Below are 26,941 nucleotides of genomic sequence, written 5' to 3' on the forward strand. Positions count from 1 at the left end.
TGGGCTCCCAGTCTTGCACTACTTGTCTACTTACTGCTTCTGGGATCTTCCTAACTCCACCTCAAACTGTATTGTCAATAGGACAGAACTGTTCACTATTACAGATGACTGTACATGGAACCTTTACACCTCACACCAGAATGGTCCTGTCCTTAGACTTGGAGAAACCAGGCTCCCCCACTAATGGGAAAAGATTAGAGGCAGCATTCCAAGCCAAACTGTATCCAGCTTTATTAAAGATACTTTTCATAAACAATCATGGTATTTCAGGCAGGACATGGGCAGACAATCGTTAACAGTATACAACAACTTCACACTCCCTTCTTCAATGAACTACCAAAATCAGAAAGCCACTATAAAACCCAGTGAAGTCTTCATCTGATGCTCCGAACAGGGAAAGTTTAGAGTGAGGGTTGACATTTCACATTAAGCATGTTGTTTAACAACTTTTCACAAGCCGACCCTGACTTTCAGGAAATGAAATGAAAATGGCAGAGAGTATCAATCTGTAGATCCACAATCTAAAAAGGAACTGCTGCTCTTTTGAGGGATGCCATCTCAATAGTGACACTGGAAAGTCCAGATTGCCCAACATACTGGAAATCAATTTTTTTTGGGTCAGGTCCCAATAGGTCTCTGGGCTTAAGAGAGCCAAAGTCTATGCTTAAAGTGGAGAGGGAGAAAAGGACATAAAAACGAATTTTAGTTTTCCCACACGACAAGGTGTTCGTGCCACGATGGCTAATGTGTGTCAACATCAAGGGATCCCTCCTCCCAGGAACCAAGAGGAAGTTTCTCAAAACCAGAAGGGAAAGGTATTTCCCCCCATGTCAGTCCAGCTTTGGAGATATTCTATTAGTACTATATGTCCTTCCCCCCAAAAATAACAATGAAGTGTTCTGTGTGCTAACAACATAGCTTAAAAAAAAAAAAAAAAAAAGTAAAACAAAATTCTGCATTTTTATAAAACTTGATAAAAAATAGTATTTCAAACTGTACAGTCACCAGAAATACACAGTTATCAAAAATGCACACACTTCACTTGGCATCTCCAGCACCTTCAGCTTTCTGTGCCTAAAAGAAAAATAGACAGATTAGTACAACACATACGAGTTTGAGACTATCTTCACCCATATCCCATATATAACATTATTTTGCTCCTGGGCCAGCCAAAGCTCAGGTTTCAGATACTCTGAAACTGAGACTTAGTACTTCTTTTGAGAATGGCTTGGTAGGAAATTTTGCTAAAATCAGGGTAGGGAACAAATCAGCATTAGAAGATCTGAGGTTATTCTCAGCTTCAAAACTCTGTAACAGTGATGGCAAACCTATGACACATGTGTCAGAGGTGACACGAGAACTCATTTTTTTGGTTGATTTTTCTTTGTTAAATGGCATTTAAATACATAAAGTAAATATCAAAAATCTAAGTCTTCGTTTTACTATGGTTGCAAATATCAAATGAGGTAGCAGTTGTACCTGGTCTGTTTTGGCATCTCCATTTTCTGCAGGATTATTCCCATCTTTGCCAGCATCAGCTTTCCCCTTTTTCCCTTTCGGTACCTTCTCTCCCTTCTAAAAGACGGGAGAAAGAAAAAAGCTGTTTCTCCTAATTTCATATTACCAATGTGTGGCCTACAAAGTTCTGTACAAGGCAGGACTGTTTATAAAAGATAACATACAAACTATAAACCCTCTCCCACTGATAAAACAACTGATCAAAACTAGGCCAAATGATCTATAATATTCTGTGGTCCTAAGTATATAGAATTTTTTATCTGAGTATAAATAGGATAGAATAAGATGGCTTAAAACTTGGGAGGTTAAATACTGAAGTGCAATTTTTCTAAACTAATGATAGTTCTTGATATACAAATCTCAGGGATAAGTCAAGCTATCAAAACAATTCAGAATACCCATTAATGGAGTCACCATTATTATGCTGCATTAAGATACTGAAGGACAGTTTTCATTTTTGTGAAAGTGAACAATTAGGGCATAATTATAAGGCCCAGTCCTGTTAACTTTGTCATATATCTCAACTTTGTGCCAACAGATGAAGTTATTATATAGCAGATCTCCCGTAAACAACATGAAATCCTGCTCAGCCTTATGTGACTCCTAGAAACACCTTGCCCCCAGTCCCACTCACCTTTGCAGGGGCCTTTTTAGGCTTGGGCTCTGGCTTTGGAGGAGCAGGTTTCTTTTATTTGGAGGAGAGAGGGGAAGACAACATTAGTATGATGAGCCAAAGAAAACAAACTACAACCAAATTTTCCATACTTCATAAAGATTTTGTGGCTGACTTCCCATTAAAATGTCCAATCTTCAGAAGTAACAATCAGGAGTGTTCCACTTTGACTATAAGCCATGAAAATTTCCCAACCAGTGAATCTCGAATGGGTGAGAGTCCACAGTGTAGCAGCAGGTCATTAAAACCAGCCACCGACCATCACTCATGGGAAGCTAGTTTCAGGAATAAAGGTGAAAATTTAAAAGCAGACATACTTACAGCTGATAACCTGGCGGATCTTCTCTGTGGCTATTTTAAAAAATAGAAAAATGAGAAAGTTAGTAACAAAATAGTCCAACCACTTAAGAAAAACAAGAGTCTCAGTGCCAATCTTTTCTGGACTATAGGATGTGAAGAGAGCTTACTTAGACAAATTCAGGAATACGGGTATGGCTAATTACCACCAGAGAAGCCCAAAGCTTTGTAAAACTTCAAAAGAGAATAAACAAGACTTACTTCGTCCTTCACCTTGGCTTTATCTCCTTTAGCATCCCCTTCAGCCTATAAAAAACAAAACAGAAACTCAGAAACGTGCAGCCTCCGAGGTAATTTTTAATGACTCACTAAGCTTAACACAGTCCAAAGGAAAAAAATTAAAAGTAGTCTTGCACACAACTTCTGTAGGATACACAAATCGTCAGTGTTTAGCACCCGCGCCTCCTATGCAAATACCCGAAGTGCTTAGGAACTGTGGGCGTGCTTATTTGTGTACACATCCTGCCAAACCCAGCCCAAAGCTCGCAGGGTGTCGGAACCTCAGCCTTCCCAGTCTCGGCCAAGTGGCCCCAGGGAAACGCGCTGAGCTGGAGCGCGGAGTGCAGCGCAGGGCCGCGCAGCCTGCGCCACCGCACCAGGCAGGAGCAGAAGCAACAGCTGCAGCGGGTGCAAACAAACCCGTCCGGAGGCGGGGCCCGAGCGCCGTTGCTATGGCAGCCGTCGAGGGCGGGAGACGTGAGGCTCGCGCGCAGCCCGGGGAATTCGTGGGCGGCAGCGTAGCGAGTCCCGTGCGCCCGGGCCCTGGGAGGAGGCGGGGCTTCGCGGTGTAGCCCCGCCTCCTCTCGGCGGCGGTTTTTTTGGCGGCAGCGCGTTACCCCGCCCGCCAACCCCAAGCACCGCCTTCCCGCCTTTTCGGGTTTGAATTGCCCGCCCGCGGGGAGGGGGGGTGTCGATGGGGGAGGGGGCGCGGGGCGGGCACGTCTAGCCCGAGGGGAGCGGGGTAAACAGCCACCAACATGGCTCCTCCCGCCGCGGCCGCCGCTCCTCCAATATGGCCTCTGGCGCCCGCGGGCAGCCGAGACGCGCAGGGTTACCCGGGGGCCACCTGACACCGTCTCGAGTGCCGGCGGTAGGGGCAGAGCCTGCTCCAGCCCAGCGCCGAGCCTCGCGCCCCAAAGCCGGGCAAGCGGCGGCGGCGACAGCGGTGAAGGCGGCGGTAGTGGCAGCCCGGCGCCTGGGGCCCTCGCGCCACGTACCTTTCTCTTGGGCATGATGGCGATGGTGGCGGGACGCGGGGATGCAGCAGCGCGCGAGCCTTGCTCGGTCCGGGGGTCGATCTCGTCTCCTCACACTGCTAGGGCTCCGGGGGGTTTATAAAGTTTTTATAGCGCTGGGAGCCCCGGACCGGTTAGAACCGGATTTCACCTCCCGCCGCCGCTCATTGGCCCAGCTGGGGTCACGTGGGCGGGGTTTAAACTCACCTCCTCTGGAGGGAGTGAGGAGGGGGGTATAGGGGGAGGGCGCGCGAGACGGTGGCGCGCTTTGGGGGTGGGGGCGCGGTGGGGGAGGCGCGCGTCGAAGGCAATAAATGGGGGGGGGGTGCGAGCCCGCGGGCTCTGGATTTCGGTATCTCAAGAGCCGGCTTTTGCAAACTACCAAGTTCCTTCCACCTTATGCAACCGAGCTACCCACTTCTCCAAGCTGTGCGCCACTTAGAGCCATCTCAGCCGCTTTCCTTCCTGTTCCCGCTGGGGGCCCCAGAAGAAGGGTTTTCAAGGCCTGGCCGCACCGCCCGTCTCCGCCGGAGGCGGGAGAAAGCGCGCGGCTTGGAGGCACAGGCTGCAGTTCCCAAGGCCAAAGCTAACGCCGAAGTGGGAAAGAGCGGGGAAGCCAGCTTGGCGCAGCCGTACGTGCATCGTTCCAAGCTGCCGCTCGGAGGAAGCTTTCCGTGCATCTCACCTGGAAGGCAGCCCACCAACAGGGGACTGGAGGTTGGAGTGGGAGTTCGTAGGGAGACTACACGGAGAGGTTACTTTCGGGCGCAGTGGGGCAGGTAGGAGCTGTCCTTTCAGCACCCGTTGTCCTGCAGCCTCCCCAAATATCAACGAAGCCCCCCGCCAAAGCCTCGGGTAGCTCTTAAGAGGCTCCAGGATTCTCGACCTCAGGACCCTGTCACCGAGTGATGGAGATCCGCCGCCAGCCTACCAGCACTCCCCTCCCCCTACGCTCCACCCGCTTCGGAGACAAGCTCAGCTGCCCCCACCCGACGCGGCCACCAAGCCTGGGCGCTGCAAACGCAGCTGGCGAAATCCCTCCTTCCACACTGGCAGGCTGGCTTCCTTTCACTTGCGCGAGGAAAGGAGGGTGGAGGAAAGCGTCCGGGGATTAGGAAACAAGTAGAGGAACAGGTGGTGTGATGGCAAAAGGGTTCTTCCATTGGCTCCCCTACCCCACACGCCCCCAAAGCTAGGGATCCTGGAGGTAGCCAGGTGCACCTGAGGAAGGTAGACAATTACAGCAGCAAAACAAGTTGTTCTGTCGCACTGTTAGCAAGCAAGTCTTACATCTAAGAGTTCTTAAATTCCTGTGACACCCAGGGGAACACAAGAACACGATCAATATCCTCAAGTGGGGGCTTGGCTCACCGGTGGGAGGATATCTAAGTAGGTCCCACCTAATTTATTGAGGCAAGGCTTGAAGCTGGTTGGTACAATTATCTGCAGAAAGCAACCACAATGCGGCCAAAGCAACTATCTGCATCCCCTGCTTCTGGGCAGCAGAGGCCCGCCTCTTCTTCCCACCTCTACAGTGCTCCTGGGGCACCCTGCCCATCCCACTCTGCGTACCTTTCCCAGCATACAGGACCTCAGGCCAGAGAGAGATACCAGCCTCATTAATCACTTCTGCACCCCAATCATATTAGGGGAAACCCCGAAGAGACAAGACTCAGCCATGCTCACAGGGCAGATTCCGCTTGCTGCCTCCAGTCCCATTCCCTTAATTGTAGGGCTCTGTGTTACAGCCCCATAATTCATGCCTCCCTAATTAAGGCTGTCAACTGCCCCATTGTCAAGATGCAAAATGCACAGCACCTGCTCTCTGGGAACCCTGTGCCAGGTGTGAGGGAGGCTTGCCAAAGGGTGCATCAATCCACTTCTCAATCACAGTGTCTGCCATTCAAACTTGATTCTCTTGTACCACGTATTTAGGCAGAGGAAGGTAGGGAGACTAGAGTATAGGAAAGTCAGGGGTTAAAGAGTATACTGGCAGCACTGCTTGCAAGACCCCATCCCTCCCCTAGAGGGAGGTGCTGGAGAAACAGTTTGCAGAAAGTAAAATGGGAAGACTGAAGAGTAGCCATTGGTTGGTATTACTGACTGGTGCTTGCTGCTCTGGGCACCTGAAGCAGAGTTGCCCCCTTCAAAGGCACGAATCCTCTCAGCATCTCTGCAGTGAGGCCTGGCAGGAGAGGTAAGGGAAAGGACACAGCTTTTGACTCAACCCTCTTCTTCCTTATGGGCAGCCATGGCCCTCACAAGCTGACACTCTGACATGCTAAGAATAAATGGTCTCAGGGCCTACTTAGGAAGCCAGGCCTCAAAAGTCTGAGGAGGTGGGAGACGGAGTCTGAGATGGTGAGGGCAGGAGGCAGTCGGTTGGGAAGTGGTTCTTTCCGTGTTCTTGGTTCTGATGTGTTTCAGGGGAGAGGCCTGTGCTGGACTAGATTCACCAGGGCCTATAAGGCCCTTCTTTTACCCTGGAGCCTGGCCCGAGCCCTGTAGGAGGAGGAGGAAAGCTTGTGTGGGCTGAGTCGACAATAGGTAATTGGATTGTAATCACCCGCCAGGCTTCTGTGCCATTGGGGGCGCTGAGCCTTTCAGTGAGCAATCAGCACTGCATGGTGGGAGGGGGTAGAGATTCAATAGCAAATCCCAGGTGGAGAGCCAAGGGGGAGGACCAGCAGATGGGCAAATTTTCTTTCCATCTCTCCTTCTTCCTTGCCCAAATGACGCCGGCTGCCTATTAGCTATTTACCAGCAGATCTGAGGTGGAGCCAAATCTTTTGTGAAAGTCGGATGGAAAGCTAAGATGGATGGGTAAAGGGTGAGGGTCTGGGGAGACCTCTTCCCCACAATTGGGTGTTGAAGGATGTGCTGGGGGGGGGGGAAGTGAAGTGCATCTAGAAGCACAGGTAGAGGTGGCAAAGGCGGAAGGAGCAGGCAGCAGAAGATCTGGGGCTCCCTGCTTTCCAAACCTATTGGTGGAGCTAAATTCAGTGTATTTGTTGGAAACTCACCCTCAACACTCCCAAGGGGCCACTGTCCCAGGCAACCCAAAGGTATCTATGGCCACCATAAACTGGGCTCCCTGCCAAGCAAAAGGAACACAATTCATCAAGAGGGAGGTACCCTTCAAGAAAAGAATAGGGAGTGGGGCCCTAGAGGTGGAGGGGCAGGGCAAAGTAGCAGGAGGCCAGCCTCCCTCAGGCTGATGCAGTGCCCAGACGTGCCAGCCAATCAGCCCGCTTGAGTTCCAAGGCCTGCAGGAAACCTTGGACTCGCTCTTCCCGTCTGGCTGATAGTTTGTGCAAGCGTGTCCGTCGGAGCTGGGCGTCCCCACTGGCCTGGAGCCCCTCTTGCAGCAGCTGCTCTGTCACTGCAGCCTGGTCCCTCTCCAGCTGCTGCCTCTTCCGCTCCTCTGCATACATGTCTCGGGCCTTCTGCTAAAGAAAAGTGGGAGTTGGGGGAGATCACTGGAGATCATTTTTAGGTATGGGTGGGGCACAGGGCAGGCCAAGTTAAGTAGAACACTGGGGAAATTGTAGGAGATTTGGAAAGGTCAGGCAGTAGGTGTGTGATGGGTGGTGCCCATGTTGACAGGGAGGGCAGTGGAAGTTCTGGGTCCATCTTGGTTTGTTTTGGGTGGAAGCATCTGTATTTCTTAAAATTCTCAGGTTTGCACTTAGGGAACCAGCGAGTATGGATAGATCTGATTTCTGGTTCCCCCATCTAGCTTTGTGGCTTTGAGTAAATCCTCTCCTAACCTCATGTCTTCATCTGTAAAGTGGGGGTTGTGCCTACCTTGAAGAGTGATTTTAAGGATTAGAGCTAATACATGCAAAACCCTCTCTAGCATATTAGCAGGCTTTCAAACAAACAGCAATTTTAACGTTATATTATCTACTGTAAAGGAAGGTTCTATTTCCTGCTTGGGACACATCCATGGCATCATTGCCTTTGGTTTCCCAGGTCACCCTAAGGGTGCCATTCTCCTAATTTTTTAAGCTATTTTTTCAGAGTTAGGCTCCAGACTTGCCTACCTACCGTATGGGGACCAGCTGATTCTTCCAGCAAATGACCTTTCTGTTCAGCACTCTTAAGCCACTTATTGATTTCTGCCAGTAGAATAAGTCTTAATGTCCATAGTCCACAATCTACTTTTCCTGTTAGAAAATAAGCCCTTGAAGGTTCCATTGAGCCCTCAGGGCTCCTGGAACTCGCTCTGATGTCAGGTAGGCGATCATACGCCCAGCAGCACTTCTTATACCCTGTGTGTGTCTCCAGACAAATAAGTCATAAACTCTTAGAGGGCAGAAATTGTGGCTTTTCCTCTGGCACTTGTGGCATCCTGTATGTGTGAAATACTCAAGTGACTGACCATGTGATCCCAGGAGGGCAGGGAGGATGCTCGTGGGGAGGGGAAATCCCTTTGGAGCAGAACCAAGGCCCTCTGTTCCTCACTGATGCATTCTGCTCCTGCCACTTTAACGGGCTGTACGTCGTGCCAAAGCCAAGTGAGAAACTGCTTTGCTCCCAACTTGGTATCCTATACTCTGGTGACTCTTACCACATAACTCCACCTTATATTACTGTCTTTTTGTACATGTCTCTGTTCTACTCAGCCTGTAAACCTCTGGATTGCTGTCTTCACCCTTTAAGGAATACAGTTACACCTCAGTTCTCAAATGCCTCCCATCTTGAATAATTTGTTCATGAAAGAAATGTCTTGGTTGTTGAACAAAACTTGGATTTCAACCTGACAGCCTTTTCATGCTGACACCTGTATGATTACTCACAGTTTTCTTATGCAACAAACAAAAGAGAGAATTCAAGAGTATGAGTCAGTTTACCACTAAACCTCGTGTTGTTAACATCTTAGGAAATTGTGCTGGGAATATTTTCGTATCATTTTTTGTTGCTGCTTATTATTATTAAATACATACAGTAAGTCACCATGCGTCCTAAGAAGTTTAGTGATAGCGGCAACATGAAAAAGAAAGTTGTGAGAACAACGATAGAGCTTATAAAAGGAAGTAATCCCGGCTAGTGTGGCTCAGTGGTTGAGTGTCGACCCATAAACCAAGAAGTCACTGGTTTGATTCCCCATCAGGGCACATGCCCAGATTAGGGGATCGATCCCTGGTGGGGGGTGTACAGGAGGCAGCTGATCGATGTTGATGTTTCTCTCTCATGGATGTTTCTATCTTTCTCTTTCTCTTCCTTCCTCTCTCTCTCAAATCAATAAAAACATATTTAAAAAGACAAGAAGTAATTACAAAGTATGATAGAGGTATTCCCATGTTTAATCTGGCTACTGAGTTTGGCATGGCAAAATTGACAATTAGAACAATTTTAAAACATTAAGAGGCCATCATGAGTGCTGATGTTGCTAAGGCAGTGAAAGTGCTCACAAAACAAAGATCAAAAGCAATTGAGATAGGTTAAAATGGAATCATTTGAGGGACTAGAATGGATTATTTCAATTTACATTATTTCTAATGGGAACTATATTCAGTTTTCAAACAAACTGCTTCTTGAACAGCCTTCCGGATCGAATTAAGTTCAAGAACCAAGGTACCACTGTATCTTCCATGTGCACAAGCACTTGACCCTTGCATTTGACTCTTGCAACAAAGCTAGGAAGGTTCTTTCTGTTGGAGACAGACATGGGGGTTGAGAATAGGAAAGTGATTTGCTAAGGCCTCTCAGTAATAAAAGTTTACTGCATAAATGAAAATTCTGGAATATTCTCCTCTAGGTATTCAAGGATACTCTTCTGCTATGTAATGAACTCATACATGGAGCTATGAAGACTAAAACAGGCTTGAGAGTTGCCTTGGTCAGGAGAAACCATGGGTCCTATGTACATGACCTTATGTGGGGATAGGGAGATGCTCAGGATACAGTCTAAGCAACCCATGTGCTTACAGGCTGATTAGGACACAGATCTCTACACAAAGTCCCATACTATAGGTAGAATGTAGTAAGGCCATCAAGGAGGCAAGAGAAAAGGGCATGCAGCCCAGAGGAGAGAAAAATTATGGCTATGAAGGTCAAGAAGCAGTGAAACCTAACGGACAGGCAATGTTTGAGCTGGGCTTTAACCAATGGGGAGGACTTGGATAAAGGTGGAGTGTGTATGGTTGGGGGAGAATATTAGGTAATGGAATAATGAGCAAAGACACATGAAATTGATTGAAGAGCTTGATCAGGCCAGAGTGAGTCCTCCTGGAGCTCTGGGATTCAAGAAGTTCCTATCCAAAGAACTCTCACCTCTCTAAGCCTAATTCTTTTTTTATTTTAATTAATTAATTAATTAATTAATTAATTAATTATATATTTTATTGTTTTTTTACAGAGAGGAAGGAAGAGAGATAGAGAGTTAGAAACATCGATCAGCTGCCTCCTGCACACTCCCCACTGGGGATGTGCCCGCAACCAAGGTACATGCCCTTGACTGGAATGGAACCTGGGACCCTTGAGTCCGCAGGCCGATGCTCTATCCATTGAGCCAAACTGGTTAGGGCTCAAATTCTTTTTATTTTTTTTAAATTTTTTAAATATATTTCTTTATTGATTTCAGAGAGGAAGGGATAAGGAGAGAGACAGAAACATCAATGATGAGAGAGAATCATTGATTGGCTGCCTCCTGCACACCCCACACTGGGGATGGAGCCCGCAATCCAGGCATGTGCCCTTGGCCGGAATCGAACCTGGGACACTTCAGTCCGCAGGCCGATGCTCTATCCACTGAGCCAAGCCAGCTATGGCTAATTCTTTTTATAAAAAATATTTTTATAAGAGTTTTATTTGAGCCAAATGCTTCAGTCTAAGCCTAATTCTTTTTTTTAATATATTTTATTGATTTTTTATTTTATTTTTTTAAAATATATTTTATTGATTTTTTAGAGAGGAAGGGAGAGGGACAGAGAGCTAGAAACATCAATGAGAGAGACATCGATCAGCTGCCTCGCGCATACCCCCCACTGGGGATGTGCCCACAACCAAGGCACATGCCCCTGACCGGAATCGAACCCGAGACCCCCCAGTCCGCAGGCCAACACTCTATCCACTGAGCCAAACCAGTTAGGGCTAAGCCTAATTCTTGATCTACAAAATGGGGATGACAGTATCTACCTCACAGGGTGGTTTGAGGAAAAATGAGATAATATAGGTCCAACCTGGTGCCTGCTATTAATGTTTAGCTGTTCTTTGTCAGCACCACTTGTGGCTATGGCTAAATAAGCTATGTTCTGGCAGGACAGAAAGGATGTGGCCACCTAGCCACAGAGGGAAGGAATACAGAGCTGGTTAATTAAAGTTGCTCTATGAAGCTCAGACTTCTTCCAAATAGCAGAGCAGCCCCAGACTGAGTGCTGGGCAGGGAGGCTCCAGCTAAGGCAAAGCCTGGCCCCTATGTGCCAGGAACCAGCAAATCAATGTTAGGATGATGGAGTCAGGGGAGATCCTAAAGGATCACTTCAGACAAGGACACTAAAGGCTGAAGGGACTGGGCCTAGGTCACACGGTGGCTTCTTGCGAAGGGTTAAATAAGAAAACTCACATGAAAACATCTAAGTAGACCTTCAATATGTTAGCTGCCACCACCACACACACTGCCATTATTACTGAGAATCCTAGTCAGATGCAGGTGACTCAGCCTCCTAATGAAACCTGTTTCAAGATCTGGTGATCAAAGCTAATACCTTCAGGGAATAATGGCCTATCTCTCTGAGAAGTCTTCCCTGGGTTGCTGTAGTAAAGAGATTAAAGACTTGTAATTTGAATCTAAGTTCTATCTCTTATTGGTTGTGTTCTTAATAAAATAATTTTGATTTATACATTTGCACAAACGGGGCTAATAATACCTATCTCATTGGGTTCTTGGGAGTATTAAATGAAATAGTGCATATAAAATATTCAGAGTGCCTGACACATAGTAAATACACAGTAAGTAAAAGCTACTATCATCATTATTAACATACCTATTAGCAGGTGTGTGGAATATATCTAGTATATGGTCAGTGCATGCTCACCTTTTCCTCCATCCCCTCCATCAGGCCAGCTCTGAAGCATGCTTTGGTTCCTCTAGAACAGTGGTCAGCAAACTGCGGCTCGTGAGCCACATACGGCTCTTTGGCCCCCTGAGTGTGGCTCTTCCACAAAATACCGACTTCTGCGCATGGGCCACGAAGTTTCAATCGCACTGTACATGCGCGCCCGCACGTGGTATTTTGTGGAAGAGCCACACTCAAGGGGCCACAGAGCTGCATGTGGCTCGCGAGCTGCAGTTTGCCGACCACTGCTCTAGAACAGTGGTCGGCAAACTCATTAGTCAACAGAGCCAAATATCAACAGTACGATTGAAATTTCTTTTGAGAGCCAAATTTTTTAAACTTAAACTATATAGGTAGGTACATTGTTATTAACTTAATTAGGGTACTCCTAAGGCTTAGGAAGAGCCACACTCAAGGGGCCAAAGAGCCGCATGTGGCTCGCGAGCCACAGTTTGCGGACCACGGCTCTAGAACAGTGGTTCTCAACCTTGGCTGCACATTATTAGAATCACCTGGGAATCTTTTTAAAATCCTGATTTCTGGGCCTCATCCTCTGGAAATTCTGTTTCTTTGTTATGGGGTGGGGCCACAACATTAGTAACAAAGAAACAGAATTTCTGGAGGATGAGGCCCAGAAATCAGGATTTTAAAAAGATTCCCAGGTGATTCTAATGTGCAGCCAAGGTTGGGAACCACTGCTCTAGAATCATACCTGATGAATGCTATGGTTTACCTGGAACTAACCTGAAGCATGCTATGGTTCATCTGGAACTGCAGGATGGCTTCACAGAGGTTCCAAAACATGTATTCTGGCCACAGAACAGGCTGGAACACCAGGCAGGAGTGGGAGGTCTGGAAAAAGGGAGGAGGAAGATAATTTAGTTTAGTAACATGTTGCTGGACATATCCCTGGGCAGGGTTCCAAAGGAGGGGGAGGCTGAGCAGGACCAAGAAACCCAGAGATGAGATCGCACAGGCATCCTGAGCTGCAGCTGCTGCCACCAGCCCTGATTCACTCACTAATAGGGGGAGGAGTCACCTGAGGCAGTTAGATCACCTGCCTGTAGCAAGACTGAACTAAAATACCAGACCGACATTTTCACTGGGATTTTTCTAGGAGCCAAATTTAGGACTATGAAATAACATCTGGATTATGTTATTTTGGCTCTTGGTCCTTAGAGGTCATCTGGGAAACACACTGGTAAAGTCAGTGGTGAACAATTGGTAGCTGCCATTGTTATTTTTTTTAAATATTTATTTGTTTGTTAATCCTCACCCAAGGATATTTTTCCATTGATTTTTAGAGAGAGTGGAAGGGAGGGGGGAGAGAGAGAGAAATGTCGGCGTGAGAGAGGCATTGGTTGCCTCCTGCACGCGCCCCAACCAGGGCTGGGGATCAAGCCTGCAACTGAGCCCTTGACCGGAACTGAACCCAGGACCCTTTAGTCCACAGGCCGATATTCTATCCACTGAAACAAACCAGCTAGGGCTGCCATTGTTATTTTTAAGAAGCAGAATGTGGCACAGTGGTTAAGAGCATGAGCTCTGGGGCCAGACTACCTGGCTCTCCCATTTACCTTCTATTTTGACTTGAGGCAAGTTACTTAACCTCTCTGGGCCTCAGTTGTTTCAACTGTAAAACTGAGTAATTAAAATATCTGGTTTTTAAAGTACTATGAAAATTAAACAAGTGAATGTACAGAAAGCAGTCAGAGCACAGAGCTGGATGAACTTTAATAACCTCCACTGATGTGAGGGTCCCTTTGCAACATTCTTGACAGCATCTGCGGGGGGACCGTTAGGGTACCCAGGAATTCAGTGCCTCGGGGGATAACTTTAGTTGTCGGATAGCTTGTGATGCTAAACCAATGCCACCTCCCCTGGAACTTCTACCATGGTCTCAGATCTTTTCTCTGGAACAAGTTTGCTTCTTCTTCGAAGTGACATTCTTTCAAATATCTGAAGGCCAAGTTAGAGCGGCCTATTATCTGTTGCCAAGGTTGTAATGACTTGTTCACTTTGTTTTTGCCAACAAACTATACATTTTAGGACAGTAGGGATTATTTCTGACTTGGTCACTGTACCATTCCCAGCACAAAGCAGGAACTCAATATTTCTTTTCCCCAAGGGAAAAACTGTCACCATGCTTCCCTTTGCCAGACCACTATCCTTCACTCATTCTTTATAAGATGTGAGTTCTAGATTCCTTGCCATCCAGGTTGGCCTCTTCTGGTAAGACCTCTAAGTTTACCAAGAAGTCTCTTCAAACTCAGTGTCCAGAAATAAACTTTCCAGACATGATCTGACCAGCAGAGCAGGCCACAGAACCATAAGCGGCACATTATACATCATTCAATATAGCCAAACACTAAAAGTATCTTCAGTAGCTAAATGTTGTTATTTCACTTTTTTTTTAAAAATATATTTTATTGATTTTTTACAGAGAGGAAGGGAGAGAGATAGAGAGTTAGAAACATCGATGAGAGAGAATCATCGATCAGCTGCCTCCTGCACATCTCCTACTGGGGATATGCCCGCAACCCAGGTACATGCCCTTGACCGGAATCGAACCTGGGACCTCTCAGTCCGCAGGCCGACGCTCTATCCACTGAGCCAAACCGGTTTCGGCTTATTTCACTTTTAAGACTATGGTCCATTAGAATTTCTAGAATTTTATCATGTGAATTGCTTCCAAGCTGAGACTCTCCCTCCAACTTCTCCTTAAACAAAGACTTTCCCTGTGATGTGTACCCAGGGGCCAAGGTAACAGATAGAGACTTTTGAGCAAAGACAAACTTATTTGACTCTGAGCTTTTGGGGGACTCTCTACACTGGGGGAACTGGGCTGAGAGACAGTGACCCCTAAGAAAGAGTTTGCATTTAGCTTATATCCCTTGTGGACTGTGCTTGAATAGATGCAGCCCTTTATTCTGAAGGAGACAGACAAGTAACTGCAAAGCAAGGTTCTATCCCAGAGGAGCTGGTGTACCTGGTAGGTTACCAGGGCAGAAGATTATACTCAGGGACAAAAGTCAGAAGTCCAATTCCTTGAACATGGGCACTGGTGAAGTTTCCATTGCAGCTGACTAGCCTTGATTTTTGTCCTCTAGGAACGTTAGAGAGTAAGAACTACACAGGTTCTCATAGCCAGGAATAGATAAGAAAGGGATAGCAAACACTGACATTTCTCCAGATTTTAGGTCTCCTCCCCCACAAGGTTCTCTGTGCCTGCATGGCTGGAAGTGGGGATGAGCCCCTCAAATCCATTCTGTGGGTGCAATGCAGTTTTCAGCTAACATGAACAGAACGGTGGTTAGAAACTACCTACCTGCCAGAGCAGGAAGTCGCTGAGCCTCACTTCCCCAGAAGTCCGTATCAAGATGTCCGGATTGGGAGAGTGGTTGGTATAGAGGCACTTATCAAGCAGAGACTCAGAGACATCGCTAAAGTGAGTGGAGAAGAGACAAAGGTAAGCACACATCTCTTTTTGGATTTTTCTCATGGTGACATAAGGCTTCCCGGATTACAGAATACCATCAAATATATTAGTCAATACTACCTAGTACACAGAGGCCCTCAAAACATGCTTAATAAATTAATTAAGGTACGTGAGGCTCAAAGAAGATGATTAGTTTGCCCAAAGTCATTTAGCCAAAGACCTAAACCAAATGCACCCACTAGAATGTGCTGTTCTCACTTAAAGCATCTTGTTTTTGCCTGGCCAGTGTGGCCCAGCAGTTGAGCATTGACCCAGGAACCAAGAGGTTGCCCATTCAATTCCCAGTCAGGGTGCATGCCCGGGCTGTGGGCTCGATCCCCAGTAGGGGGTATGCAGGAGGCAGCTGATAGATGTTTCTCTCTCATTGATGTCTCTATCTCTCTATCCCTCTCCCTTCCCCTCTCTCTAAAAATCAATAAAAACATATTTTAGAAACACTTCATTTGTGATCCAGTAGAATAGTGATAATTGACAAAGTATAGTAAGTACTTTCATTTTTTTTAATCTTTTTTTTTTTTTTAATTTAAAATACTAGAGGCCCAGTGCACAAAATTCATGCACAGGAGGGGGGGCGGTAATCCCTCAGCCCAGCCTGCACCCTCTCCAATCTGGGACCCCTTGGAGGATGTCCAATTGACAATTAGGGCTGCTGGCTCCTAACTGCTCGCCTGCCTGATTGCCCCTAACCGCTTCTGCCTGCTGACCTGATCGCCCCCTAATCTCTCCCCTGCCAGCCTGACTGATGCCTAACTGCTCCCCTGCCGGCCTGATCGCCCCCAACTGCCCTCCCCTGCAGGCCTGATTGTCCACAACTGCCCTCCCCTGCTAGCCATCTTGTGGTGGCCATCTTGTGATGACATTGCGCGACGCCACCTAGGCTTTTATTATATAGGATATTTTTATTGATTTCAGAGAGGAAGAGAGAGGGAGAGAAACATCAATGATGAGAAAGAATCATTGACTGGCTGCTTCCTGCTTGCCCCCCACCAGGGACTGAACCCACAACCTGGGCATGTGTCCTAACTGGGAATTGAAACGGCAACCTCTTGGTTCCTGAGTCAACGCTCAACTGCTAAGCCACAGTGGCAGGGCGAAACATCTTGTTTTTTAAAATACACATAACAAAGAGGCAGCCAACCAAATAGGAGATGATATTTACAAACAGTAGCTCCAACAAAGGTTTAATTTCCAAAATATATTAAGAACTCATAAAACTCAACACCAAACAAAGAAACAAACAACCCAATCAAAAAATGGGCAGATGCGCCCTAGCCGGTTTGGCTTGGCTCAGTGGATTGAGTGTCGGCCTGTGGACTAAAGGGTCCCAGGTTCGATTCCGGCCAAGGGCACATGCCTGGGTTGCCGGCTCGATCCCCAGTAGGGGGCATGCAGGAGGCAGCCAGTCAGTGATTCTCTCTCAGCATTGATGTTTCTATCTCTCTAGCCCTCACCCTTCTTTTCTGAAATCAATAAAAAAACATTAAAAAAAATGGACAGACGACCTGAACAGACACCTCTCCCAAGAAGACATACAAACAGCCAACAGATATATGAAAAGATATTCAACCTCACTAGCAAGTAGAGAAAGGCAAATCAAAATTAGAATGAGATACCACCTCACACCTGTTAGATGAGAGCATTGTTGATCAGTTGCTTCCTACATGCCCCACACTGGGGATCGAGCCCACAACCCCGGCCTGCGCCTTGATCTAGAATCGAACGAACTGTGACCTCCTGGTTCATAGGTCGACACTCAACCACTGAGCCATGCTGGCTGGGCTGTTTTGTGTTTTTAATGTTCTTTTTAAAAAATTTATTGGGGTGACATTGGTTAATATGACAAGTAATAACCAAGTAATAACAAGTGTTGTAGAGGTTGTGCAGAAAAGGGGACCCTCATTAACTGCTGGTGGGAATGTAGACTAGTACAATCACTATGGAAAACAGTCTGGTGATTCCTCAAAAAAGAATAGAGTTACCATACCACCCAGCAACCCCTCTCCTGGGTATATACCTGAAAAACTTGAAAACATGTACTTTCAAAGATATATGCATCCCTATGTTCACTGCAGCATTATTCATAGTAGCCAACACATGGAAACAACCTAAGTATCCTGTGATAGAGGACTGGATAAAGAAGATGTGGTACATACACACAATGGATGCTACTCAGCCATAAGAAAGGATGAAATACTGCCATTTGCAATAACACGGATGGACCTTGAAAATATTATGCTAAGTGAAATAGGTCAGTTGGAAAAAGCTAAGAACCATCTGATTTCACTCATATGTGGGATATAAAACTGAAACTTGTGGACACAAAGAGCAGTGTAGTGGTTGTCAGAGAGAAGGGGTGAGGTGTGAAGGGACCCTAATATACGGTGACGGGAGAAGATCTGACTTTTGGTGGTGGCCACACAGTGCAATATACAGATCTTGTAACATAGAAACCCACACCTGAAACCTATATGATCATATTAACCAATGTCACCCCAATATATTTTTTAAAAAAGAATAAAACAAAACAGCCCAGCCAATGTGGCTCAGTGGTTGAGCATTGACCTATGAACCAGGAGGTTACAGTTCATTCAGTTCCCAGTCAGGGCACACGCCCAGTTGCAGACTCAATCCCCAGTGTGGGGCATGCAGGAGGCAGCTGATCTATGATTCTATCATCATTGATGTTTTTATCTCTCCCCACCTCTCCCTTTCTCTGAAACGAATAAAAACATATTTAAAAAAACAAACACAACATAGACTTTGGAAGTAGATATACTTGACTGGAGTCCAGGCTGTTTCATTTAACAGCATACATTACTTTGGGTGGGTCAACTAACCTTTTTAAACCTTAGTTAATTGAACTTACAAAATGGGGCAAATAATAGTCACTACCTTATATGAAAATGAAATGAGAATATGTGTAATAAACTCTTAGTCTAGTACCTACTGTATAATAAGATCCAATAAATATTAGTAACTTTTATTTTTATACTGTATTTTTGTTCACGTCAACCTTCCTATATATGGCACTCTAAGTATTCCATCTATATATATAAAAGGCCAAGCGACCGTCTGACCGGTAGCTATGACACGCACTGACCACCAGGGAGCAGACACTCAACGCAGGAGCTGCTGAGCTGCGGTGACTTGGCAGCGGCGGTTCGGAACCAGAGAGGAGGGAGCCTGATTCTAGGGTGTGTCACTTGAGAACCGCCCTCTCACAATCCAGGACCCCTCGGGGGATGTTGGAGAGCAGGTTTGGGCCTGATCCCTACAGGCCAGGATGAGGGACCACACCGGTGCACCACGCTTCTAGTAGTGAATGAAAGAACAAGGCCCTGGAGCCAGGTTGAAATCCTGGCACCAAGCTTTGCCAACTAGGTGGGCCTGAACAAGTTACTTAACTTCCTTGTGTCTCAATATTCTCATCTTAAAAATGGGGATAAGAACAGTATCTACCTCATAGCCTCTATGGGTTAAGTAAAATAAACATATATGGAGTACCTGGCAGATGCCTGGCAAAGAGTAAATGCTCAGTAAATGTTAGCAATTATTAGTATTATTAACACTATTGTTTTAAGAGAAACACAGAGACCTACAGTGGGTCAAGTGACCTGCTCAAGGTAACTCAGTGAAAAAGAGTTTATTAACTATCCTTTATGCTCAACCTAATCCCTTTTCTGTAATTCCAGACTCAAAATCCAATCTAACATTAATATGTTTTAAAAATATATACCTTGGGCAAAACCGGTTTGGCTCAGTGGATGGAGCGTCGGCCTGCGGACTGAAGGGTCCCAGGTTCGATTCCGATCAAGGGCATGTACCTGGGTTGCGGGCATATCCCCAGTGGGAGATGTGCAGGAGGCAGCTGATCGATGTTTCTCTCTCATCGATGTTTCTGACTCTCTGTCTCTCTCCCTTCCTCTCTGTAAAAAATCAATAAAATTATTAAAAAAAAAAAAAAATATATATATATATATATATACCTTGGAAGAAAGGAAAATGAGGAGTTGGATGATGGTAATGAGAATAGAAAAGTTATAGCTATTGGAAGGGTAGAGCCTAATTGTAATTAACTCATTGGCTCTGTTATAAATGCAGATTTGTCTAAATTTGAATAATGTAAAGAGCACTGCCTCAGGTCCTGATTAGACCAGTCTTAGCTGAACACCAAGCTTCCTGAGCTCGTAGGTGGAGACATCAGACTCCTTACAGTGGTGACCCTGCCCAACCTACACCATGTCTGCATGACTAACCCCTCATAGGCAAGTTAGTAAACCATGCAGGGCAGAGAAAATGGATATGGGAAAACTTGTTGGACAAGAAGCAGAAAGAAGATAAAGGTCAGTAGTTATTGGAATGTGGTATGAGTATAAAGTGCACTGAATTTAGGAGTCAAGATCAGAACGCTAGTCCTAGGCATGAATGCATATTACAGCTGCTTGCTAAATAGCTTTCTTTCTAGCATAAACATTTGTCCCTTACTATTTTTTATACATCCTTTATTATTTTAAGTATATATATATATATATATATATATATATATATTTTTTTTTTTTTTTATTGATTTCAGAGAGGAAGGGAGAGATAGAAAAATCAGTGATGAGAGAATAATTGATTGGCTGCCTCCTGTACACCCTCTACTGGGGATTGAGCTCGAAACCCAGGCATGTGCCCTGACCAGGAATCGAACCATGACCTCCTGGTTTATAGATTGACACTCAACCACTGAGCAACACCGGCCATGTATCCATTACTATTTTTAATATACAGTTGACAGATTCCACATATAAGTAGACCTGCATAGTTCAAACTCGTGTTGTTTAAGGGTCAATTGTATTTTCAAACCATGGTTAGGAATCCAAGGTTGTGGAGGGCTAACTGTAATTATATATGGATTTTCAACTAGATGGGTGGTAGATGGCCCTAACCCCCCAACACATTGTTGAAAGATCAACTGTATTATTTCACTCACACAAGACTATATGAAACGTCAATTATAAAACACAATATTATAATGAATAATTATGAAATCACCCCCCCACCCCAAGAATTAGAAAATTACCAGTAACTTGTTTCTACTTACATATCTCATCTTCCTGCCTGGTCCCAACCCTGACAACTTACTCATTATCTCAATTTTTCCCCCAACAGTTCATTTTTATTTCTTTTAAAAAAAATTTTATTGATTTTAGGAGAGGAGAAAGAGAGAGAAACATTGATTTGTTGTTCACTTATTTATGCATCATTGGTTGATTCTTATATGTGCCCTGACAGGGGATCAAATCTACAATCTTGGCATACTGGGATGATGCTGTAATCAACACCAATCGAACTACCCGGCCAGGCTGAGTAGTTAATTTTCAAACCACATCTTAACTGATTTCCTTACAGTATTTGACAGTTTTTCCCACCAGTGCCCAGACCCCTCCTGACCCACACCTGACCCTCTTTTCTTGGCTTCTGCAATACTGATTGCTTGGCTTTTCTTTCTACCTTTCTCTCTCTCTAAAAATCAATGGAAACATATCTCGAATGAGGATTAACAAAATACAACAAAAAAGTCTCCTTTCCTTCTTATTTAAATCCATTCCCACTGAGCAACTTCTATATTTTTTATTTTGTTTCTCAGGTAAATTGAATTATACCTCAGAAGGGAATCAGAAAATTCCTCGGTCCCAAGATTCCATATAACAGAGGTAAAGGACAAGAACTCTGGAATCAGACAGCTTTAGATCTGAGTCCTGGCTCTGGCATTTATTAGCAGAATGACCTTGGGGAAATAATTTCAATGCTGAGCTCAATTTTCTCATCTATTACATGGAGAAAAGACTCAAGTCTCTCACATATGAGATTAATGACTCAATAAAATACAAATAACAGATTGACTGGGTTATTTGTTGTTACCATTATTTTACTATTGCTCTTATTAGTTTAATAATATGAAAGGAACTGAGTAGCCAGGTAGCTTCTAAAGTCTCTCCGAGCTCTAATAATTAGGATTCAATTATGTTGCTAATGATGGGCAATTTTCTTTTTGCAAAAATATCTGAATCTTGCATAAAACTGTAACACGAGAGACCCAAGAGATTATTCCCCTGACAAACTGCATTCCTGAAAAACAACTTTGAAAAAACACTGCCAAAGAGCCAGGAGGATATCATTTTTCATCGAATACCACAGAGTTCTACCATTTTTCTGGAGCTTCCTGGTGTGCAGTGAACACAGAGAAATTCTGAAGCAAGGAGACCTCCCCCTCCTCGCCCCCCCTGATCTTTCCACATGCTTGCCTGATTTGACTTCTGGCCCATGTACCCGACTTAGGAGGGATTTCATGGTTCAGTGCATGACTGGTTTCCCTATCAGGGACCATGCTAAACTAGGGATACCTGGGATCCAGCAGACCCTGCTCCACTCCCCAGGCCATCTCTCTCACAGCATTGCTGATCTCATGACGAGACGTGTATGCAAAGCAAACGTTCAGGAAACACCTGAGAAGGAAGAACAGAATAATTTACCAAAACAGGACAGAAACTAAGGATTGGAACCACTTATTCCAGAGCACCCTTTCCCTGGAACAAAAACACCACCAAATGTTAACTGGAGACACCTCTGAAAGATCAGATTATGAATTTTAAAAAAATATATTTATATTTTATTGATTTCAGAGAGGAAGGGAAAGACAGAGAGAAACATAATGATGAGAGAGAATCACTGATCAGCTGCCTCCTGCATGCCCCCGACTGCGGATCAAGCCCGCAATCCGGGCCTGTGCCCTTAATTGGAATTGAACCCAGGACCCTTCAGTCCACAAACCGACGTTCTATCCACTGAGCCAAACCAGCTAGGGCAGAGTATGAATTCTTTATCATTTAATTTATTGGGGTGACAATGGTTAACACAATTATACAGGTTTAGGTGCACACATCCACATCATATCATTTGTACACTGTACTGTGTTTACCACCCCAAGTCAAGTTTCCTTCTATCACCATTCATTCCCCCTATAACCACCTCCCCCTCACCCCCAAGATTATGAATTTTTCCCTAAGTTTTCTTGAAATAAACATGTTACTAGCTTTGTAATAAAACAAGTATAAAATGACTCTTATTACCCTTCTAATCCTCTCCCCCTTCTATTACCAACCAGCTCTCAGAGGAAGAGAATCCACTGTGATATTAGCAGTCAAGGGCACGTACCACAAACAAGGAGATCAGAAAGGAAATGTGATGCAAAACAAATCCACTGCCAAGCATACACTATATTCCAAAGCCACACAAAATGAAGTTTGGATTCTTAAACTCTGTTCCTCTCTGCATCTGCACCACCTCTCAAGGTCATCCTATCCGTGGTTAAAGGAGTAGGACAAAAAAAGAATTTCTTGAAAGGAATTGTCTTCAGAGACAGAGATAAGGCTTGCTGCATTCCCACCCCATCCCTTGGAGGGGGCTGGGGGAGAGAGGTATATGAAATGAAGGAGGAAGATGGTAAACTGTACGAGTTGGTATACACACATACAACATAGTACTGCAGAATCGTCTCTGGTCTGCCTTGCAGATGGAGGAGGTCTCTAAGTATCCAAAACCACCCCCTCATTGTCTCTGACCAAAGATGCCTCCCAATAGAGCAGTGGTTCTCAACCTTCCTAATGCCGCGACCCTTTAATACAGTTCCTCATGTTGTGGTATCCCCAATTTCATTGTTACAAATTGAACATAATTAAAGCATAGTGATTAACACTAGATTGCCCAAGGAAGTCATTTTGACTGCTTTTTAATTTCAGTTAGAAAAACAATTATGTATATAAGGACACAATGTCTTAGAATTTTGTGACTTTTTGTACAACATATAAATGCATTTATTAATAATTGTAGTTACCTCCCCCTCCTTCATTTCCGGTATATATATATATGTGTTATACCTATATTGCCCAAAAGCAGTCATTTTGACTGCTTGGGAAATTATGACTCTTATTATTGAATTGAGTAAATTTCTTATATGACCAGTTCGGCTCTGTATTGAAATAACAGTTTTCATTTTTTTTCGATTACCGTCACATGATAACATACAAGTACATGATAAATTGTCGATACTTGGTAAGTTGCAGTTGCTCAATAAGCTAAACTAGTACTTGTTATTCGAATCTTTATGCAGTGATACTTGTTCTAATAAATTGTTTATTTTATTTCTTTTGCACCCTAAATTCATGAAAGAAATGTCGAATAGAAATGAGTTATTGGAAAAGCTAAGGAACATAAGTGAAGAGTGCTCCGATATTATTCTTTCACAATGCAGTCATTTTGACTGCTTTTGGGCAATATAGGTATATACTAAATTTCAGTCTTTCTAGTGTTAATCACAAAAACAATATGTTATTATATATGTGTTTTCTGATGGTCTTAGGCGACCCCTGTGAAAAGGTCGTTCGACCCCCAAAGGGGTCTCGACCCACAGGTTGAGAACCGCTGCAGTAGAGGGAATCAAAGACTAATTCAGGCCCCCAAGGGGAAATCCAAAAACTTACTGGTTGTAGTTCTTGGTGGCCTGCACAGCTTGTGCAATCAGCTCCTGGAGATCCAAGGGCAACAAATGCAGATCACCGAGGACCCGGATACATACTCCATGCTTCTGCAATTTCTCCCTGATTGGGGAAAAGGAGGCAGGGTTGGGACACAGCACCTGCTGAGCTGGGGAGAGCAGGGTGCTTAGATGACACTCAATTAGCAGTTTTTGAGTGCTTTCCTGCGTGTCAGGCACTGTCCTACATGTATTATTTCACTGCATCCCCCTCCCCACCCCACCCAAGAACTCTGAAAGGAGTTCACCACATTCCCCATGCTACAGAGGGAAACTGACGCTCAGATAGGATAGTCAGACAGAGACTGCCCAAGATCATACAGACATCAGTGTTGTGTCAAAACTGAAACCTAGGTCTGTTTGATTTGAAAATCCAAACTCCTTTTAAAAAAAGAAATGTTTGTTTGTTTTTTAATTGATTTCAGAGATGGGAAGAGATAGAGAGAGAGACATCAATGATGAGAAAGAATCATCCATCGGCTGCCTTCTGCATGCCCCCTACTAGGAATTGGACCCAAAACCCAGGCATGTGCCCTGACTGGGAATCTAACCATGACCTCCTGATTCATGGATCCACGCTCAACCATTGAGCCACACCAACCAGCCCAAAATACCAAGTCTTTACCACACAGGACATCGCCTAATGTGTCCTTGTTGGTAAGTTGCATTTGACATATTCTGTGCTATGTTTGTCCCATTTTTAAAAAAAATATATTTTTATTGATTTCAGTGAGTGGAAAGGAGAGGGAGAGAGAGATTGAAATATCAATGATGAGAGAGAATCATTGATTGGCTGCCTCCTGCACACCCCCTCCTGGGGATTGAGCCCGAAACCTGGGCATGTGCCCCTGACTGGAATCAAACCCGGGACTCTTCAGTCTGCAGGCCGATGCTCTATCCACTGAGCCAAACCAGCTAGGGCTGTTTGTCCCATTTTGACAACTAAACTCCTCAAGGGCAGGAGCTGTACTATTGGTTACTTTTGTATCTTCTGGCAAAATATAATAATCGTGACATCTAAAATACTTCTATGTTTACTAAGTGCCAGTCAATGGTCTAACCGCTTTTCAGACATCTGCACATCCATCCTTACACCAACCCTGGAGGCAGATATCATTATCATTTCCCTTTTACAGATGATGACACTAAGGCACAGGGAGGTTGGGTGATCTGCTCAAAATCAAAAGCTGGTGAGTGGAAAGCCAGAATTTGAACCGAGGGAGTCTGGTTCCAGAGCCTGTCCTCCTCATCTTGACATTACACTGCCTCTATACAGCAACTCCCAAAAGGCAGTGAGCATGAACTCACTGTCACCCAACCAGCTTCTCTACCGGGAAGGCTATGGAGAAACTGAACAACTAATGTTTGGGAAATGGAAGCTTAATAACAAGACGTATACTGTAGAGTGGGGGTTTCCGGCAGGTCCTGGAGAACACTGATCCAGAGCTGAAGGCCACATCCACAGCCAATGCATCCTTTAACCCTCAACCACATTTCTTTAAAGGTAAAACAAGATCTAATCACCTATTTTTGAGAACCCACTGGAGCTACAGTAGACAAATGTATGCACAATCAAAGCAAAACATAAATAAGAATACCTAGCCCTAGCTGGTTTGGCTCAGTGGATAGAGTGTCAGACTGTGGACCAAAGGGTCCCAGGTTCAATTCCGATCAAGGGCACATGCCTCGATCCCCAGTTGGGGGTGTGCAGGAGGGAGCCAATCAATGATTCTCTCTCATCATTGATGTTTCTCTCTCTCTCTCCCTCTCCCTTCCTCGCTGAAATTAAAAAAAAAAAAAATATATATATATCGAATACCTAGATTTAAGTCTTAGTGCCAATACTTATTAGCGACCTTGCATAACCACTTAGCCTCTCTGAGCCCAAGTTTCCCTCACCCTGTAAACTGGGTAACCATTCCTGCCATAGTCTCAGCATCGGCTTGTGTTAAGAGGTGTATGACTTGAGCGAGGCCTATAAAGTAGAGGTTACTGCAGTCTGGCCAAAGTGATTCAGTTGGTTGAGCATCGTCCTGTGCACAGAAAGGTTGCTGATCCGATTCTAGGTCAGGGCACATACCTGGGTTGTGGGTTCAATCCCTGATTGGGGCACACACAGAAGGCAACCGATGGATGTTTCTCTCACATCAATGTCTGCCTGTTTCTCTCTCTCTCTTCCTCTAAGCATGTCCTTGTGTGAGGATTTAAAAAAATAATAATAATAAAGTAGAGATTATTGCAAAGCCCTGGTGAGGAACCTGGAGACCTGGGTTCCCAATCTGGCTCTACCACTAGCTTGCTGTGTGACCATGGCAAGCCTTTCTCTTCTCTTCACTAGGGTTTAGCTTCCTAACTAATGAAGCTGAACTAGGCCAGTGGTGTTCCAACCTTCTTTTAGCCAAGGGGCGGGGAACCTTTTTTCTGCCAAGGGCCATTCAGACATTTATAACATCACTAGAGGCCCGGTGCACAACATTTGTGCATTGTGGGGGGGTGGGGGTGGGCAGGCCTCAGCCCAGCCTGCACCCTTTAGCAGTCTGGGAGCCCTCAGGGGATGTCCGACTGACAGGTTAGGCCCGCTTCCCCGGGGAGTGGGCCTAAGCCCCAGTCGGACATCCTTAGTGCTGCCGCGGAGGCGGGAGCTGCCACTGCCGCTGCGCTCACCAGCCATCAGCCTGGTTTGTGGCTGAGTGGGGGAGTGCACTGACCACCAGGGGGCAGAGGCTCTGACTGGTAGGTTAGCTTGCTGCTGGGGTCTGGCCAATCGAGACTGAGTGAGACAGGCTGGACATGCCCTGAAGCCCTCCCACGGTCCCTCCCCAGCTGGCCAACCTCCTGCGTCCCTCCCCAGCCCCAACCATGCACCGGACTGAGGGACCCTCCCACCCAATACACGAATTTCGTGCACCAGGCCTCTAGTGAGTACTTTAAAAAGCTAAGATTAGTGTGTAGTACAGAAAAATTTGAACACCTGGAATATGCCCTCATGCCTCCATCCCCAGCCCCTTGAGTGTGAAC

At 45.3% G+C, this 26,941-nt stretch overlaps 2 protein-coding genes across 4 annotated transcripts in view; both read right to left on the minus strand.

The window, feature by feature from the left end:
- Positions 1-206: 206 nt before the first annotated feature.
- Positions 207-3,960, minus strand: HMGN2 (high mobility group nucleosomal binding domain 2). The gene is made up of 6 exons (XM_059690686.1): positions 3,766-3,960; positions 2,750-2,794; positions 2,513-2,542; positions 2,153-2,203; positions 1,480-1,575; positions 207-1,074 (listed from the first exon to the last, which is right to left on the minus strand). Exons 1-6 carry the CDS (start codon positions 3,778-3,780, stop codon positions 1,039-1,041), a joined length of 273 nt encoding a protein of 90 aa, XP_059546669.1. The 5' UTR covers positions 3,781-3,960; the 3' UTR covers positions 207-1,038.
- A 961-nt stretch (positions 3,961-4,921) lies between these two features.
- The window catches only part of DHDDS (dehydrodolichyl diphosphate synthase subunit), a 30,091-nt gene continuing 8,071 nt past the window's right edge, over positions 4,922-26,941 (minus strand). For 2 of the 3 annotated variants that reach the window (XM_059690682.1, XM_059690684.1), the window contains exons 5-9: positions 23,871-23,987; positions 21,735-21,836; positions 15,175-15,289; positions 12,591-12,698; positions 4,922-7,232 (exon numbers count right to left, since the gene is read on the minus strand). In XM_059690682.1, coding sequence (XP_059546665.1) covers positions 6,993-7,232; positions 12,591-12,698; positions 15,175-15,289; positions 21,735-21,836; positions 23,871-23,987 — 682 coding nt within the window. In that variant the 3' untranslated portion in view covers positions 4,922-6,992. The remainder of the gene's footprint in view (positions 7,233-12,590; positions 12,699-15,174; positions 15,290-21,734; positions 21,837-23,870; positions 23,988-26,941) is intronic. The other variant, XM_059690685.1, reaches the window with a different exon arrangement.

This window comes from Myotis daubentonii, chromosome 3 (assembly GCF_963259705.1).
Source record: "Myotis daubentonii chromosome 3, mMyoDau2.1, whole genome shotgun sequence".
NCBI lineage: Eukaryota > Metazoa > Chordata > Mammalia > Chiroptera > Vespertilionidae > Myotis > Myotis daubentonii.